We start from the raw sequence: 18,927 nt of genomic DNA, 5'->3' as shown, positions 1-18,927 counted from the left end.
GCAAGCTGACAGCCTACTACCATCAGGATCATGATGGCCAACTTGAGATAAGGGCGGCTTCATATTGTAGAAACAATGGATCTTGAGTTTGTAATACGGAATGAGCATAGCACCACTGATCGGAGAACCTATTGGATTCCACTCCAGCCATAACCCCGAATTCGTTGGTTTGTTAGTCCAATGCCCATTTTATATTTGCTTCATTGGCTTCAGTTTTCCAAGTCCAACAGTTAGTTCCATCGCTTCAGCACGGTACACCACCATCAGGCTTTACATCACTCTCTTTCTCTCTTCCACTTATACATAAATACGCACCATATTTTGGTATTTCTTGATTTTTTTTATATTCTTCGGTTCCTATTCAGGTTGATGAAATCTCAACTTATGATTCGGGAGTAATATATACCTTTTGTAAAGGCTACAAGCCTGTAATTTTCTTTATGATGGTCAGCTGTTTGAATTAGCTATTTGCTTTTCATTAAATTTATTTGTTATGCTGTTCTGATTGCCATGGATTGTATATATTCTTCTGTGGTTCCCTGTACACTAGATAAGTTTACTCTGTACACTACTGATAATTATCCATTTCAGTTTACTCTGTCCATTTTTACTGATAAGCCGTATGATTTAACCATCTAAACTGATTTCAGCATATATGTTTGCAATTCATATATCGTTGTGCTAGCTTACAATTATTGATGATAGCAATTCTGAAGTATATCAATATAATATCAATTATTTTCCCAGCTCCGCCGCCTCAACGGCCTGCCGGAGGACCGGGCGAGCGGTGGGCACAGCGGGCGATGGCGCGGAGAGCGGCCGGGAAAGGTTTAGCTAGTCCTCGCCTCCTCCGCCGTCTTGCCGCCGACCCGGTCTCCGGCATGGGGAAGCGCGCGCGCCACGGCGGCTTCGCCCGGTCCCACTCCCCCTACTTCGAGTCCCAGCTCCGCCGCCTCATCACCGACGCCGGCCTCTCCGCCTCCTCCGCCGAGGACGTCGCCATCGCCATCCGCTCCCGCTTCCCCGAGTTCCGCCGCTACAAGCTCGACCCCTTCGCGTAAACCTCTACCACCACTACAAGCTGCTCTCCCAACCGGCGGTGACTCCGGCGACAGCGACCATGCGCCACCAGGTAGGCCTTCTCTCCCGCCTCCTCCTCCGGCGCCACGTAAACGGCCGCTCCAAGCCGGCCACTGCGCCACCCCCGCCACCCCTCGCCTCCTCCGCCGCCGACCCGGTCTCCCCCGCCGCCCTCGACTCGCTCCCCTCCCCATCCCCCGCTATTCCCATCCCCACCCTCGCCGTCGCCGCCGCCCACCTCACCGTCGCGGCCTACCTCGTCGTCTCCGCGCCCAACTTCGACACTGCGGCGGGGGCGCTCTTCGCGCCCCCCGGCGGCCGCGTGCGCTCGCCTGCCGCCCTGTAGCGAGTGAGATAGGAATCGAGAGAGAGATGACATGGACCTTGACTTGTGGGGCCCACGTGGGACTCACGTTGACTCAGCCGCCACGTAGGAAGAAACTGGATCAAAACCACCGAAGGATCTATTGTGACCGGTTTTGATTAGTTAAGCGGCGTCGGATATCTGGTTTTGTGGTTAGGGGACGATTTTGTAACTCAATTACAAGTTGAGGGACCTGCAGTGTACTTTTTCGGTGCCCAAAATGATAACTAAGCCCATTGGGCTGACTGGTGGGCCCATGCAACCACTGCCTCACCTCCTCTTTCCCCTCTTCCTGATCCAAACCGTAGCCCTCCCCAGTCCCCACTCTCGCCGCCCCTCGCTGGCGCCGCCGTCGTGCCCCCGCCGGTCGTCCACGCGCACCCAGATCCCAGCCGGCAGGCTGTCGCTGAATATCCCCGCAGCTAACCCTGCTTGGTGAATCCGGCGAGCAACCAGAGATCGGTGAGGACACACAGACCAGATCCCCCTAAACCCTCGATCGAATTCTTTTCCATCTCGCACGAACGTGTGACTCGGATTTGGATCCAGGCTTGCTTACTCCATCGTTAGCCCCATTCGACCACCCTAATGTATTTGTCTCTAACAAGTTCAGTGTAAGCGCGGAGGATCGGGATGGAGATTATTGTCATTCTCTCGCTTGTCGTTCTTCTGGTTCTTGGAGCTCTATTTGTACTACCGAAATCCCGTAACAAAGGTAGTACAATCTTGCATCAGCTCAGTTTATGAAATCGTTTTTGCGGAAAGTATGACCTTAATCCAATTTCTTTCGTCGCAGGTAAAGCGAAGGAAGCCAGTTCAAATGCCAAATCAGTGGTAAGCTGCTCTTCATCTTTCATATGGTCACTAGTTAGTGCTTATCCGTTGCACCATCTACATAAAATTAGTACAAAGCGCTGCAACCAACTCCTCTTTTTAACGAGTAGAGTAGGCCATTTTTTTGAACGGCAAAGTTTTTTTCTTCTTTTATCTGAAAAAAAAATACACTGTAAGATTTGTAGTATGTTACAAAACTTGGAATGTGTGAATATTCACATGATGAGTTGTTGTATGAATTGTGTCACACGCTCGTCATATTTGCGTGTATTGTCTTTCTGCATCCAGACATTTAGGAGCTATACAAAAGAAGAGATCTCAGCACACAACACAAGGACGGATTGCTGGGTCATCATCAAGGATAAGGTTATACAAGTGCAACAGCATGCCGTTTCTTCACTTTACAATTCCCTGTAGACAGAAGTAACAAACATCAGTTCTTGGGGTCTTATTAAATTGTTGTGTTGAACCAGGTTTATGATGTCACCTCTTATGTGGAGGAACATCCAGGGGGAGATGCCATCCTAAACAATGCTGGTGGTGATTCGACAGAAGGATTTTTTGGGTTGGTAACTCTGTGTCTCCTCTACTATTCTCTGTAGCATGTGCTGTCAGTGCCATACTGCCATCTGTTGATTCATATAGGAAATTTGTAATTTTGTGAGTGAGGGGATTCATATAGGACTTGAACAGCCTTGTGTCCTCTGTTCATCTGTCAGTGCCAAGGGTTTTATGGTGTTGAATAGTTTTATCTGAAGTAAATATAATGAAACAATTAACTGACAGTGATGATTTCAGATTTACTCCTACAACAGCAATGATCACTTCCTTATATGTTGATAATTTTCTATTGTGCTTATAATGTTTGCTCATGTTAGATGCAAATAATTTGCTGGTTTGTTTGAGGCTTATTTACTGCCCATACCAGAGAAAATGCCAATATCATTAGGAAGTACACAGAAACATCTCTGGCTTACTTGCTGTAAATTCTACTGCCTTAAGCTAAAGTAAATGTGATGTAAACTGAATCAGGCTGGCTCAAGGTTGTTTGAATATTGCAGTAAGCTTCCTTTTACAAATCCAAAGTTTCCAAAGAATATTGATTTGGACATGGCCTATCTCCTCTAAACAGCAAGTTGTGACACAAACTGAAATAATGATATTGGTGGACCATATATCTCGCCTTTCATATACTACGCCATTTTTTTTAATGCAAATAGCATATACATGTACTTGTTCTACTAATATCTTCATTTTTCTGCTACTTTCTGCCCTTTTCAATCTGTTTATTGACATTCTTACCTCTGAACCTGCAGCCCTCAACATGGCTTCAGAGTCTTTGAGATCATTGAAGATTTCTGCATCGGCGAGTTGAACCACTCATGATTGGAGGGATTTTGTATTGCATCCACGATTCTCTCATTGAAATCGAATTTCGAGAGTGTAGATTATTCAAGTTCAAGTCTTGCAATCCCAGGCGTTGGGACGCAGATGACAGGGCAAAAACATTTTTAGCGATTATGATCTAAAAGCTGCCCTAAGCTTCCGGATGTAATTTCATTTTTTTTTTCAGCTGGCAATTTGTAGACATCATTCTGATCAGGAGCTGTCCTATGAATGTATTTCGGAACATGTTCTTCCTCGTCGTTGATTCCAAATTCCGAGACACTCCCTTTTGTTTGGATGATGATGATTTCTGAAAGCATAAACACCAGAGTTAGGTGATCTCACTGTACTGGCATATGTTTGAACTATGATTTGGTCCAACTTGCCACTTATGTCAAGATATGAATTGCTGTCCCTACAGTTTCATGCCTAGGCTGTCTCTCTCATCCATCCACTAATTGGCAAGATGGATAACAGAAAGGTTGAACCTTTTCTCCCCAAAAAAGTGAATCATTCTCCAAACAAATCTCACTTTTGGATTCATCAGAACAGTAGTAACAAAATCTTCTTATTTTCCTCTCTTTTGCTTGACAGAAACCAGCAAAATCCAAACTCCATGAGAGAGAGTTGGGAGAAACAAAAGGAAATTAAAGAAAGAATAGAAACAAGAGATATCCTAAGCTAAATTACTGCTTACACCTGCACTGATCTTACTTAGGAAGAAGAAGCTCAAGCCTTGAAGAGCAAAGCTTAAGCTTTCCTCTTCTTCCCTCCTGCCACCATGGATGGACAGGGCCTCTGCTCTGCTCTGCTATGGCTTTTCTTCCTCATAGGAAGAAGCTCGGCGTGCCGACGATGCCGCCGTACACCGCCGGGTCGAAGTCGAAGCAGTAGCTCATGAAGTCGGCGGCGTCCATGGCGGCGTGGTCGGGGGCCGACGTCACGGTGGCGAGCGCCGACACGACCTCCTGCAGGTCGCCGTCGCAGCAGCGCCAGTCCCCGTACCCGGCGCCGCCCAGGCCGTACGAGTCCGACGCCACGGGCGACGCCGACACGCTCTGCTGCTGCTGCTGCTGCTGCAGCGGCGGCGCCGTCGCGCGGTTCTCCGGCGTCAGCGGCGTGTTGGTGTCCGTGTTCACGGTGAGGCTGGCGCTGAGGCTCTGCAGCAGCGTCTGCGCGTGCGGCCTCTTGGCGGCGGCGGCGCTGGCGCCGCCCGGGCGGCAGGTGTGCTCGCCGTGGTAGACGACGTCGAAGAGGGAGGCGTCGTCGTCGGTGCGCTGGACCTGCTTGGTGGCGGTGCATCCCTGCGTGTTGCGGTGGGTGCAGCGGTAGTAGCCGCGCGGGTGCTTGGCGCCCAGGATGTCCTTCTGCCCGTACTTCCTCCAGCTGTGCCCGTCGTCGGCTGGCCCCTCCGCGCCGCCCGCCGCGCTCACCCTCACCTGGCTCGTCCACCTCGCCGTCGTCTTCCTGCCATACACCAATCCAACCCACAATTCGATCAGCCAACCACCAATCAAACAAACACTCTGTTCGATGCTCTGTTCTTGGTGGCGATGCTCACCTCTTCTTGGCGTTGGTGGTCCGGAACGGCTGGTGGTCGGAGCCGTCGCTGAGCGGGCTGGGCGTGCACGACGTCAGCGCCGGCATCGGCGGCGCCGTGTCCGCGAAATGCGCGCCGCCGCCGGAGGCGGAGGAGAAGGACCGGGTGGCGATGCCGATGGACCTGTCCGTGAGCGCGACGATCTGCGCGGCGAGGCCGCGGCAGAGCTCGACGGAGCACGGCGCGCTCAGGTGGGCCTCGAGCTGCCGGAGCAGCCCCTGCACGCGCACCAGCTCCGCCACCACCAGCTGCGCACCGCTCCCGTCAACAACGCCTTCCATTGCCTCGCCTCAGCTGCTCTGATCGATCGAACACCAAGAAAACCCAAAGATCGATCGCCGTCGCAAAATTGGGAAGCCAAGAATCGCTCGCGCCAGGTGTTTGCGACGAGGAGGAGGAGGAAGGAGAGGGAGAGTGGTGAGAGGTGAGCTCGAGGCGAGCCTTCTTATAGAGCGGGGGAGGAAGCGCGTAGGAGGAAGAAGATGAGGAATTTCAAGTGAAGTGAGGAGAAGAGAAGAGAAGGGGATTAGTTTGACTGATGGGGATGGTTAAGACTGGGATTTGATTGGCCGATGCCATATCGGGTCGGGTCGGATCAACCAAAAGTATACCGGTATTTGCCCACTGCCAAGTGCTGATATCTGGGGGGAAATTTGATTACAAATCAATTTCCATATCTTGACTACTAGAAGAAATTGGAACTTTAACCACATATAAACACCAAATTGCCTTGCAAAATTAAAACCCAAGATTTTGACCATATTACCGATTCTAAATCTTAACTCCATGGATAAAGAATTATATAAAAAAAGAGGACTTGGAAGCGATTACGTTGCAAATCGACCTTATGAGAAATCCCCAGAAAATTCCTTTGATTTTTGTAGTTCTGAATATATTAGGGGAGTAGAGGAGAGAGGTGGTAGTGAGAAGTCGCTTGGTAGAGCGGAGAGGAAAAAGAAAGGAGTTGGGCGGTAGGGCTGGCCCCAACACATGGAGCGTAAAAGGGATTGAAGTTAATGTTGGATAGTACTACTCTGTCTAAAAAAACAAACCCTAGCTACGAACCTGGACACGCATATGTCCAGGTTCGTGGCTAGGATTTTTTTTTTGGGACAGAGAGGGTAAGCACCAAGATCCTGGCACCTACCTCGTGCCACGTCAGGTCGCTAGCTCGTCTGTTGTGCCACGCTAGCATGGGTTCAGCACCAGAAAAACCGGTGCTGACATGTTCGATCACAACACTATCTTAGTCTAGCGTTGAGATCTACGTCCATTTCTAAAATAAGTTTTAACCATGCTCTATTTTTAATATAGTTTTTAAAATTGGTCGTTTATCAAAATTTTGGCAAGATAGAGTTGGGTTCAGCTAGACCACGGCTTAACCCAACGAAGACAAACATGAAGCCCTATCTTCCAAAGCATTTATGTGAGAAAAAAACATAAGTAAATACTTTTGAATACGAATCAAATAACATCAATTTTATGTTACATAAATTATATACTAGTAATATAGTACAGTAATTGTTGTTCAGCTTATTTTAATAAAACAAAATATTTTAGCGGGACGGAGTATCATTTTATTTATTATGGCTCATAGTACAATGGTTCTGTGGCAAATTACTAATTAACCAAAATGTTGTTAATTCCAAAACATTTTTCATGGAGTTATGTCAAAACCTAGGTAAAAGTACCAAAATGAAGAATTATTGATTTGACAAAAATTCCAGCTTTACCTAATTTTGGTAAAAAAAATTGTGTCCCTTTGGCAAAAAACAAAAGATAAGTTTTGGTGCATCTATTCGCATTGTTTGCGAGGGTCGCCTTTTATGTTCACAATTACTTTTTATCAACGTATAGTGGTATTTGGGTGTTTTGTTCATTGCCCTCAACAAGTACAACTAAAAGTTGACAGGGTTAGAAATGATAGAAAAGTAACAATTGCCTGCGTCTTTGTTTCTTCAACCCTACATGGCTCCAAAAGTACTTTTATCCACCGCGTTGTGCCGTTCATGCTTAGCAAACTCTGGTTGATTGTTCAGCTAGATGGACGTAATAATTTGAAATTCTGTCTTTTGTTCTCTTCTCAATTACTAGTAATACAAGAGGCAAAGCCTTTGCCCTTTTCAAAAAGCAAATTGATAAAATCTCTCTTTGTTGGTTACTACATCTCTTACAAAATATAACAATCTAAAACCGGATGAGACACATACATCTTAATACTTCGGTGTTCTCGGTTGCTATATTTTTGTAACAGCCCTCTCTCCAGAACCGCGTAGCCAGCTCATCCAACAGGCATACCACACTTATACTTTTATCATCGTTTTGTGTAAAAAGGTCAACACGGCAGTGATATGGTTGAAGGGACAAGCCCTTACATATAAGTTAGTTCCACTCTTGCTAAACTACTAAGTTGATACTAAACATGCGTACACATATATCATGGGTCATACATACCTCATTTTAATTGGACCAGAATGTTACAATTTTGGAACGGATGTACCGTAGAACATAATTGTTCTTGAATGGTTCAAAAGAGTGTTGCAAATACTTCAGCTAGTAACCTCACCACAGACATGATCAACAGTGACATTTCCAAGTCCTAAAGATCAATACATCACAACTGCCAAATAGTACAACTCAAGCTCGGAAAAGTTCCTATCATCTTTCAAACATGTGGTACACCCTTAATTAACCTTACTCTCCTGTCCTTGATGTTGTTTGACCATTTGAATTAGCTTACCGGGTTTGGTCATCGATGACGAGGAACCGACCCGCTAACGGGATGAACTAATAATAACTGGTAGTAGTAGCACCAAAACTATGAGAATCTTGGACCAGTCCACGGTCTTACAATGCCACTACTACTAGCTAAACCATTAGATGGATGGATGCAAGTGAGATTAGAAAGTCCAAATTGCCAAAGGCTGCTGACTGATTCAACACTTCCTCTCTGCCCTGAAAGCCTTTTCAGTTCTTGTTTTAATTTAATTTTGTTTTAAAAAAATTGTGTCCTGGTCAAGTTAAGGCACAGTTAATCTCTGGGTCAACGTGTAGGGCACACAATTTGATTAATCGATCGGTAGGTGACATAAACAGTATAAGTCCAGTCCAATGATGTTGTTATTAGGCTAAGCTGGGTGTTATGTGTTTTTGTCTTGGACAGTTTGGTTTGTTGAGCGCTTAGGTTAGGCTGGTCTTAGTTTATAACTTATCTTTTTAATTTCGTTTTGTACTTTTGTTCATATTAGGTTGTGTCTCCCTACACCCAGCTTTGATATGCATTTGTATTTTTGTTCCATGTTTGATATATGCAGTATTTTTATTCCATGTTTGTATTTTTAATTTGGGTCACTGTTGTAAGAACACTTGTTCACAAACGCGGAAATAATATTTCTCTTTAGATATAATGTATCTGGGCTGCCCCAAAGAGATCAGGAAAGGTATTAGTGTAATTGGTTATTTTTAGTGAAAGTGGGTAACTATTAATTAAGGACCTTAACACCTATACTCCCTTCATCCATAAATACAAGGGGTTAGATACTTTTTAGTAGAAATTAAGCAATGGTAGGCAAAATAATACTAGATGAAGAGAGGATATGATTGGATTGGCACATTAGATCGATAAACCGCAAAAAATACATGTTTTCTCTCTCTCTTTTGGAATAGGGGAAGGTGGGGAGTTAAAAAAAAGCTAAAAAGTTGCTGCTAATGGCTAATCATATTGCTAAACTTTTGCTCACCTTGGGATCCCAATTTTGATAAATCAAAGTGTCGTAATACCTTATATTTATAAATATAGGGAGTAACACCTTATATTTTAGTACGAAGGAAAGGTAGTAGTATTAAGGTTGTAAACAATACTGAGAATTCGGATGTCTTTTTTATGGATGCTACTCTTAGTATATTATCCATTCTTAAAATGTATACGTTCTAAAGTTGTATATGATACTTGTGTAAACGCAACATATATATTACCCCTTTTGGAGAAGTGGTAAATACGCTATGTTTATCTTTTCTTGAAACAACCCTACTAATAGCAAGTTCATGTTGACATTTCATAAATGGAGATCTCTCACCTAGATAAGAATGACTGTTGGCAAAAATAGTAGTAAGAAAAAGGCCAGGGCTACATAAATAACGTGCAGAACCATTCTATTATTACGATTCTTTTCTAACCCACACGGTTATTAATTAATTACACCGTTTTTAGGTTGTTGCTGACACGGTTTGTCTCATCGAGCAGTCGTAAAGGCAAGGAAAAGCAGGTGGTTAAGTCTAAATCCATCCTAAAGCGGCTTAGTTTTATAGATGCAAATGATTGTTTAATTAAGGATTAGCAGCAGGTGAGGGCGATGGCAAATGACTAGTATAGTACAGTAATCAAGATGACGGTCAGAGGAACTTATATTTTCTGGTCGAAGAAAAGGGTTGGAAAGTTTGACCGGACGCAGGAATCTTCTAGCCTCTTTGCGTGTCGTTAGGAATAGAATACACTACTAGAAGGAGAGGGCCACGTGTGCGCGTGACGTCAGACTACCCACCGGATATGACGTCGTCAAGGAGATTATTTTGAACTGATGGTTTTCTTGTAGAATTGTGGTACACACGGTTAGATGATTATTAGTGCGCAATCGATCTGTTCTTTTTTTACAAGTGTATTTTTTATCCGGCCTCTATATCCAACCGAATTTATGCAATATTTTTAAATTGCGAACTTAGCCCCTTAAACAACCTAATCTAAAAATCACTCTGATAGAGATTTGAACTCGGTAGCTATGTTACTTAGGTCACTGCAACTCCTAAACTATATGCCCTTTCACTAGAGCAGTCGATCAGTTCTAGGGCCATCGGATCATGAGAGTCACCACACGAGGGCCATTTATCCTTTCGAGAGTTCTATCTATGGCACAAAATTTTTATCACATTTAATGGTTATAGATTCGGACGGGCTATACTCATTCGAAAAAAATCTCACCTCTATTTCACTGGATTTTTCCATCTATACGAGCAAGATTTATTCAATGGTCCAGAAAAAACGACTTATTTAATACATATACACCAAACCCTATCATTTCTTCTACTCTTAGACATTGTCCCAGCTCATCACACCTCCAAATGCTTGAAGCGTACCGTCCCGATCGCCCACCACTCATCATGGCTTCGGATTACTACTTCTCGTTGTGGACCAACAAACTACTTCTTCCTAAGATCTAGCAAGGTGTCCCACCTTCCTATTTCATTTCCGGTGACTCTCATCACCATATCCGCTATGACTATCCGCCACTACCTAACCAGACCGAGATTTTGCCACCATCACCATCGTCCACAAGCCTCCTTCATCTCCACGGCTCCAACAAAAGCTATTAAGCAAACCCACACAAATGTTTTGTACTAGGTCATACCATATCTTAGGAAATTCCATTTCTTTCTTTTTATATCTAATTATCTAATTGGATTATTGTTCTCATATTTCATATTTCTTCTTACTTTCTTATTTATTTTTGTTTCTTTGGATTCAACCTTTTAAATCATTTATATATTTTTCTATTTGTGTAGTCATACTTTACTTCTAGAAGTAACATGCCCATGCATGCATTGCAAATAAGACTCAAAATTTATGCATCTTTTTTTAATAGAAAATTCAACATTTGTCATTGACAACTGCTCTATTCCAAGAAATATCATTGATAAACATAAAATATCATCACACGAGCCAACTTGTTCTGGAAATGCCATCGCCATTAAAGTTCTATCATTTTCTATCCATTAAAATATGATGAAGTTAACGGAGTATAGCTAGAATGGATGGAACCCAAATGAGAATGACATTTTTGGATAAGTTGGCTCGTACGATAGCATTTTCTGGAAGTTGCATTTATCGATGACATTTCTTATAATATTTCTTATAATAGACTGTTTTGTCAATGTTATTTGTTGCATTTCCTTTTTTTATAGACCCACGCAACTGGGAAATAGGCTAAGTCTCGATTGGGAGTGTGCATCGAGTAAAAAACAAAGGATCTCACCGCTATTTCTTAACGGACTACTCCTTTTTTTTTGTTTCTCTTTTTTTTCCCTGGTTTTCTTGAGAAGGCGGTTGTTGCGCCATGTGGAAGCAGATAGACGGGCAACTCCCTTTCAGAGTAATAAAATTTCGGTTTGATCTAGAGGAAATTTCATCTCAATCAAACGAAGGTGTGACCACAAGCTTGCTTGCATGCTTATCATGGTCAGCAATGTGGTAAATGCATCTTATGAACAGAGGATTCGATACATAACGAAAGCAGAATTTAGATACGTGCATTTGCTTCAAACTTTGTCGCCACTAAGTTTATATCTTAAATATAACATTGTGAGACAAAACCGACCTATTTTTTTCGCCAAAAAGAATACATCATATGCAAGTTAATTTGGTTAGCCAACGATATGGAATATATTGTGGAGCAGGTGCTCGTTTTTTTGTGGTCTGAATCCGAACATATGGGCTTAATCATGCAAGAGCGTGATGTTCTGATGCTTTCCTGTTTTTTTTTCCTTTTTTCCTTTCCGAAAGTTGTGATGCTTTTCTTAATCATTACTCAGATGTTTGTTGTTATTGAAGAACGTTAGTTGATTCTGGCCCTGGTCCGGGATGTAGTTGCACTTGACAGGAGGACACGCAACTATAGGACTAGATATATAGACATGTCCTGTAAGTGGGAATGGATTCCTCGAGGGGATATTCTTGTGTATTTTTTTAAAATTTAATATAAATAGTTATATATTTTTTAAATGCATTTACCACTTTATCCAAATTCAAGTTCAAATTTAACTAAAAAACAAAACAAGGGTATAAATAATTGTGCCACCACGATTCATCTGCTGAATTTGTCTTTTTTATTTCTTAATGTGTGAGTTGAATTTGGACCTAATATATTGTGGAGTGGTAAATATATATTGTTTTAATATTGTCATTTTTTTAAAAAAAATCATAACTATTTTGATATTTTTTGAAAGAGACTATTTTGATAGTTTTAGACAAATTAATGAGTACATTCTCGGGGGTTTAAAATAGTTTTCATCCCATAAACAAGTGATCTTCACTTACTATAGTTATTACCCAATTTTCTGTATTGTGATTCATCCACGTCCTTCAATCAACCACAACTGTTGGATCAAATCCTAGTATACATGTTGATGCACACTGTTATTTTGGAGTACTATCAATCGCCCCCTACGTACTTCATTATTTCTTTGTCACTATATATTCTAATTATGAATTGTTTGCACAAAATTTTACTTGACAAAGTTATGATGTTATCCATAGTACGTGTAAAAGTTAAATTCTCAATATATTCTAAAATATAAGGATTTCTAAATTATTTAGCAAATACTAAGAGAAAAAACAATCATTTCAATGTTAAATTTTAAATTTTGAATTGCTTAAATTTTCCACCTGAGCACCAAGTTGGCTGAAAATTTAGAGATTTTAGTGCATTGAAATTAATGACTTAGAAATAATTACTCCATCCGTCCCATTTTAAGTGCAGCCATGATTTTCTATGCCCAACTTTAATCGTCTGTCTTATTTAAAAAATTTTTGAAAAAAAAATTAAAAACATAAGTCACGCATAAAGTACTATTCATGTTTTATCATCTCAAAATAATAAAAATACTAATTATAAAAAATTTCAAATAAGATGGACAATCAAAGTTGAGCATGGAAACTCATGGTTGCACTTAAAATGGGACGGAGGGAGTATATCTATACTCTATACTGTTATAAAACCACCCCGAAATCACCATCGGAAACCGAACACGGAAGAAGCGTCATAGAAAATCCAAACACGATGATGACATCAAGACACGGTATTTGTTAACGAGGTTCAGCCATAGTCTGCATCATCGGGGCACTAATTATAGGCGTTCCTCCCCGATCCAGCATATTACTGTATACAACGACTCACAGTCGGACGCCGCCAGCAGCCACTCCCTCCCACTATGCTAAGTTACCATATGCTAAGATAGATCCTAGGACAGAATCCGACTTTAATTCTATCTTATACCTATTACAACTCTAAGTCCTAAACTGTAACTGACTTTGTACATATATTAGATACAAAGCTAACATATACTGCTACCTTCGTCCCAAAATATAACAACTTCTAACATTTAAGATTTATCTCAAAATATAACAACAACTTTATCAACATTTTCTTTACAACCAATCACAATCCTACACCATTCAATAATCCCACCTATCTCTATTTCTTAGCCAACCAAAACTTTCTCGCATTTAATTCTACCTACTTTATTAATACGTGTTCAATCCTATAAATCATTATTTTCTGAGATGGAGTGAGTATTTAAAAGGTATATTCGAATCTGCCACTAGCACCTCTATCACTGATGTGTGGGGTGGGGACTCCTTATCGGTGAAACTCACATACTCACTAAATTCAAACCCCCCCCCCCCACCCCTGCGTGCGCGGGTAAAGAAGCATGCCTAAGCAAAATAATGTTAATATTCTTTGGTAGGATCTGATAAATATATAGGGAATTAATCCATATAGTTCAAAGGATTAGAAAGAGCAAGTATGCAGACTTTCCAAGGATGAATGTGCACATCATGACTTATTTTTTTGCCGTTGCAACGCACATACAATTTGCTAGTTATGATATAAATTCTGAATCCTATAAATACTTATATTTTGGATAGATGAAGTACATGCATACCATATATATCATAATGTAATAAATCTCTCATGGATATCTTTTAAAAGTAAAACAACCATCTCTCGTGCTTCCTCCGTATTTAAATAATGATTTTGTTGATTTTTGAAAAATAGCGTTTGATCATTCATCTTATTCAATAGGTTAGTGCAAATATGAAAATGTTTAATAAGTTGCTCTTAAAGCCTTAAAGTAAATTTAAGGATAAAACCAGTAATGTCGAAATAATTACAGCTCATGAAGCTTTTTGAAATGTTAAACTTCATGTAAAAAATTAATATTAATCATATATTTTAAAACGGAGGTATTATCTTGATTAGAAACGGTGACAAACGGAAACACATTGATGCTCCTAGATACAATTAACGAGAAAGGGCCCCTCAGATCTTCTATCAGACAAGATATGGAACAGATGTTGGTAGATTAGGTACGAAATTTGTATGCCTTCAAATATTACGTAGAAGTAGTTATTTGTTCATTTCATTTCTCGAACTAAGCAAACCCTATAAATCGTTACGTGAGGGGAATCACAAGCTAGTTACCCTGTGTGGCGAGCAAGAGAATTGAGCTAAAATTAAGCAATGATAGGATTTTTTTTGTCCTAAGGGTAGGCAAGATGGATTTAGATTGGGTGACATAGGGTAGTCATATTACAAGGTGACATAGCGTAGATCTCAGCCCTTCAAACCAAATCCAATGGCTGAGATTCGTCCACGTCATCACGAGTTAAAATTTAACTCGTAGGAGCAAAAATTTTACTGGGAGTAAAATTTCAGGAGTTAAAATTTTACTGGAGTTAAATTTTAACTCGTGGTGACGTGAACGAATCTCAGCCGTTGGATTTGGTTTGGAGGGCTGAGATCTACGCTATGTCACACTGTGACATGTCTACCCTATGCTACCCAATCTGAATCCACGCAAGATATACCTAGTATCTTGATAGAGAGCAGAGGCGAAAAGCAAGACGTACAGAACCTATGGACAAAGGAATAAAGATGGACTTAGGTGGTGTTTGGGAGAGAGGGGCTAAACTATCCCTAGGGGACTTATTGGACTTATGTTTTTGAGAGAGGGGCTAAAGTTTAGCCACACTTTAATCCCTCCAACCAAACACCACCTTAAGCTTTTGTTTTTCCTCTCCCACTAGGGCCTATGCACGTGCTTCATCGTTGATCTTGAATAGTACTACAGTAGAAAGTTGGTTGCCATAGATGCCATACGTTGCACTCATTCTATAGCTTCGATATATGTAAGATGATTAGGGATCTTAGGAAAAAAAAAAAATTTTGAGGGGAGGGGTTGGTTACGTTGGCATGTCTTCGTTTCAATGATCCAGCACTAGCTATTCCACTCAATGAAGGAGTTGTTCATTTTGATGAGAGGCTTTTGTGGATATTACAGAAACTCTTCAACATATCATGAAGTGAGATGATCATCTATACCTTCTATATAGTAATAACCCGTTACATCCTAAAACTCAACATGCAAGATGTCACATCATCATTCACTAGTAATTATTACATATTAAACCTCATGTAAGCATGTTATATTATTTATAATTTATTATATTTTAGAGTTTTAAAATTTAAGTATGTTAAATCATCATCCCACATCATTTACATAAAATTTTAATATATACTCATCATTTTCTACAATATTTTATATACATACATAGTTCGTCCCCATTTAGTTAATGTTTTCTCTATTATCTCATTAAGTCACATTACCTCAATTTTTTTTAAGCCTTTGAATGATTAATGTGTAGTCCAAATTATCTCTCTTATTTTCTTCTTTTATTAAGCCACACCACCTTACTTTTATTTTTGGATTATCAATCTATATACTATTTAAACAATAATAAACCACACCAGCTTAATGTTTTATAGCATTTTCCAATGATCAATAAAAAATATAATGCAAATTATATAAGTGTATGTCGACGTCGTCTAGCTACCTTACACGTTATTTCTGCTATATTATCATACTAAATTCCGATAGTAACACACAGGGTTTTATCTAGTTTTGAAGATGATCCACTATCTATGGATTAACTGTTTTTAATGAAAATCCATGGGTTAATTGTTAAATAGAGCATCTCTATAACCTGGTTTTCCTTCGTGAGATGAGCAAATGTTCGGGGCATTATCTTAATAGGGTTTTTTTTAAGAGTCTTAATAGGGTTGTAGGAAACATCTTAATATAGTTTGTTACAGAGTAATAAGTTATCCTAATATAAATCAACATTCACGTTAAACCACATTATCAACATGTTTTAGCCGTTAGATCAATGTCTATCGCTATCAGATTACTGAACCACAGAAATGACTCCCTTCGTCCCATAAACATCAACCTAGTACCGAATGTAACTTTTAATACTACGAATCTGGACATATATCTGTCCAGATTGGTAGTACCGAATATGTTACATCCGGTTCTAGATTTATTTTTTATAGGACGGAGGGAGTAGGCTCTAACTAGAGGTTAAGCCTAGAAAATGCATTCTTTCGAAAGAAAGCCCTATTTAGCATAATCTATCGACAATGCATGGCCAATACAGATGTATCTGAAACAGTTTTCCTACATGCTATTTAGGAGGAGGTTTGACTCAAGTTTCGGTTCAGCACGTGCAGTGAAGTACTACCTCCGTCCCAGAATATTTGTCACTTTGAGTTTTTCTTTATAAATTTTGATCTTTCGTCTTATTCAAAAAATTATGAAACTATTATTTTTTTTATTTGCTTTATTATCAAAAGTACTTTAAGTATGATTTCTCCGTTTTTATATTTGCACTAATTTTTTTAAATAAGACGAATGGTCAAACGCTAAAAAAAAATCAAAGCGCCTACTAATTTGGAACGGGGTAGTAGCCAAGTAGGTACACTGCATGCAGCTAATAGCGTATCATGTCATTTCATAAATGAAGAGCGCGATGTTTGGAAAAAAAATATTAATTAAGAAACTTGACGACACGTATATACGTGTACCCATTTCAACCCTTAGTTTATTGGAGAAGATAAGTGAAATGGAAGAATAGAAGAAAAGACAAGCATTTCTTTTAAACCGATAAGCAAATTTATTTATAGAGAGATATATGATTGTTGTTTACTGAAAGCGATGGTGATGGCAAGGATTAGTTAATTAATTAACGGAATTGTTAAAATTACTGTGTAATATTTTTCATTTAATTTCGATCACTATTTTTTCTCTATGTAATTGCTTTCATATAAGTATGCTTCTATTTCTCATGTCTACTCTTTTAAGTAAGTAATAAATTACTTTTAATCCTATTTCTCTTATATTATATAATTATATTATATTATATTAAAAACTAAAATGTAATCAAAATTTACAACATAATTATATAGTAAATGTATATTTCATAGTATAAAAACGATCTGGTTTAAGTTTTATAAAAAAAACAAGACACCATAAATCCACTCCCATTAATTAATTAATTAATTAACCGATCAAGGAGACGGGAGAGGGTTCATATTAATTTTTCCGATGATAAATAAAATACTTGGAAGCTTTGGAGCCTTTGACGTGCCATAGGAATTTTCAAGTCTTTTTGCGCGTCGCGAGAACGCGTGTGCGCGTGACGTCAGCAGACCCGGGGTTACTAGTTCGTGGGGGAAATATGCCGCAGAAATCTCATATAAATGGAAACATAAAATCTATCTTTGATTGAAAAGTGAATGTCTAAATTTTATTCACATTACCATGAGATGATGTGCATAAATTTTTTCAGTTCTCATCCGATTACAACTTCTGTCATTAAATTCTACATGTTTTCTTAATAACCATATATATTTAAAAATCCTCAATTGATCATACGCTAATCACATGTCATGTTTGATGTGTCGCCAATTTACTCAGCCAAAGTGCTTTAAGTCAACACAAGCATCAACAATCATTGTTGCTTTTAGCCTTTTATGATATGGTATCTTCTTTATGTTTTACACACTACTAGAAAAAGCACAGGCGGCCAAAAGCAATTTTTGCAGGCAGAGGGGAGGACCGCCTGCACACAAACGACGGTGAAAATCATCCATCTTTGCAAGCGGGCAAATGGCCCGCCTGCGAAAATCCAATAAAAAAACAAAAAAATTGCCTCGCCGCCGCCACAGCACCAGGAGCCGCCGCCGCCGCCCTCCCTCCGGCCGGATCTGGGAGGGGAGGCCGGGGAGCCGCCACCGCCGCACCGTGAGAGAGCCGCCGCCGGAGGGGAGCCGCCCACGTCGCCGTCATCGCCGCTGCCCTCCCCCGGCCTCCCTCCGGCTGGATCTGGGAGGGGAGGCCGGGGAGCCGCCGCCGCCGCACCGGGTCGCCGCCGTGTCCGCGCGCCGCCGCCGCCGCGTCCGCGCACGCCGTCGCTGCCCTCTCCCCCGGCCTCCCTCCGGTCGGATCTGGGAGGGGAGGTCGGGGGACCACGTCGCTGCAGCCGTCGCCGCCTCCCCCGGCCTCCCTCCGGCCGGATCTGGGAGGGGAGGTCGGGGGACCACGTCGCTGCAGCCGTCGCCGCCTCCCCCGGCCTCCCTCCGGCCGGATCTGGGAGGGAGGGGAGGGAGCCGAGCCAGCCCCGAGCGTCGCCGCCACCAACCCGGTCGTCGCCGCCATCATTGCCGCCGCCGACCTCGTTGGTACCGCCACTGACCCCGCGCCTCGCCGTCGCGCGCGGATCCCGCCGCCCCCGCGCTCATTGCCGTGAGGAATGTGAGGGAGAGAGAGGTAAGGGAGAGGATAAGTGAGGGAGAGAATGGGACTTAGAAAAAATCTGCTCTAGCCTGGTCTATTTATATTGCTCCTCATTTTAGCAGGCGGACCATATAAGGTGCACCTGCGAAAATCATTTTCGCGGGCGCCGCTTAAGTGGTCCGCCTGCGAAAATAGAGCGAACATCACCCCAATTTATATTTTTGTAGGCGGTCATTTGGCTCTAAAAGCCATATCC

General features: G+C 41.4%; 2 protein-coding genes across 2 annotated transcripts; one reads left to right on the top strand and one right to left on the bottom strand.

The window, feature by feature from the left end:
• Window positions 1-1,693: 1,693 nt before the first annotated feature.
• On the top strand, window positions 1,694-4,013 carry LOC127782833 (cytochrome B5-like protein). Its single transcript, XM_052310105.1, has 6 exons — window positions 1,694-1,906; window positions 2,058-2,159; window positions 2,241-2,278; window positions 2,567-2,644; window positions 2,752-2,843; window positions 3,595-4,013. Exons 2-6 carry the CDS (start codon window positions 2,078-2,080, stop codon window positions 3,662-3,664), a joined length of 360 nt encoding a protein of 119 aa, XP_052166065.1. The 5' UTR covers window positions 1,694-1,906; window positions 2,058-2,077; the 3' UTR covers window positions 3,665-4,013.
• Window positions 4,014-4,177: 164 nt separating this feature from the next.
• On the bottom strand, window positions 4,178-5,705 carry LOC127782831 (transcription factor WRKY19-like). The gene is made up of 2 exons (XM_052310104.1): window positions 5,226-5,705; window positions 4,178-5,131 (listed from the first exon to the last, which is right to left on the bottom strand). Exons 1-2 carry the CDS (start codon window positions 5,543-5,545, stop codon window positions 4,492-4,494), a joined length of 960 nt encoding a protein of 319 aa, XP_052166064.1. The 5' UTR covers window positions 5,546-5,705; the 3' UTR covers window positions 4,178-4,491.
• Between the last annotated feature and the right edge of the window lie 13,222 nt (window positions 5,706-18,927).

Source organism: Oryza glaberrima, chromosome 8 (genome assembly GCF_000147395.1).
Source record: "Oryza glaberrima chromosome 8, OglaRS2, whole genome shotgun sequence".
Taxonomy (NCBI): Eukaryota; Viridiplantae; Streptophyta; class Magnoliopsida; order Poales; family Poaceae; genus Oryza; species Oryza glaberrima.
The sequence above is the reverse complement of the archived record's forward strand: the minus strand, read 5'-3'. Positions and strand labels throughout refer to the sequence as shown.

Excerpts from the sequence above, each read along its gene's own strand:
- LOC127782833 (XM_052310105.1), top strand. The coding sequence starts at position 2,078 with ATGGAGATTATTGTCATTCTCTCGCTTGTCGTTCTTCTGGTTCTTGGA. Across the intron at positions 2,160-2,240 it reads ACCGAAATCCCGTAACAAAG|GTAAAGCGAAGGAAGCCAGT; the intron begins GTAGTACAATCT and ends CTTTCGTCGCAG. Across the intron at positions 2,645-2,751 it reads GGGTCATCATCAAGGATAAG|GTTTATGATGTCACCTCTTA; the intron begins GTTATACAAGTG and ends GTGTTGAACCAG.
- LOC127782831 (XM_052310104.1), bottom strand. The coding sequence starts at position 5,545 with ATGGAAGGCGTTGTTGACGGGAGCGGTGCGCAGCTGGTGGTGGCGGAG. Across the intron at positions 5,132-5,225 it reads ACCACCAACGCCAAGAAGAG|GAAGACGACGGCGAGGTGGA; the intron begins GTGAGCATCGCC and ends GGTGTATGGCAG.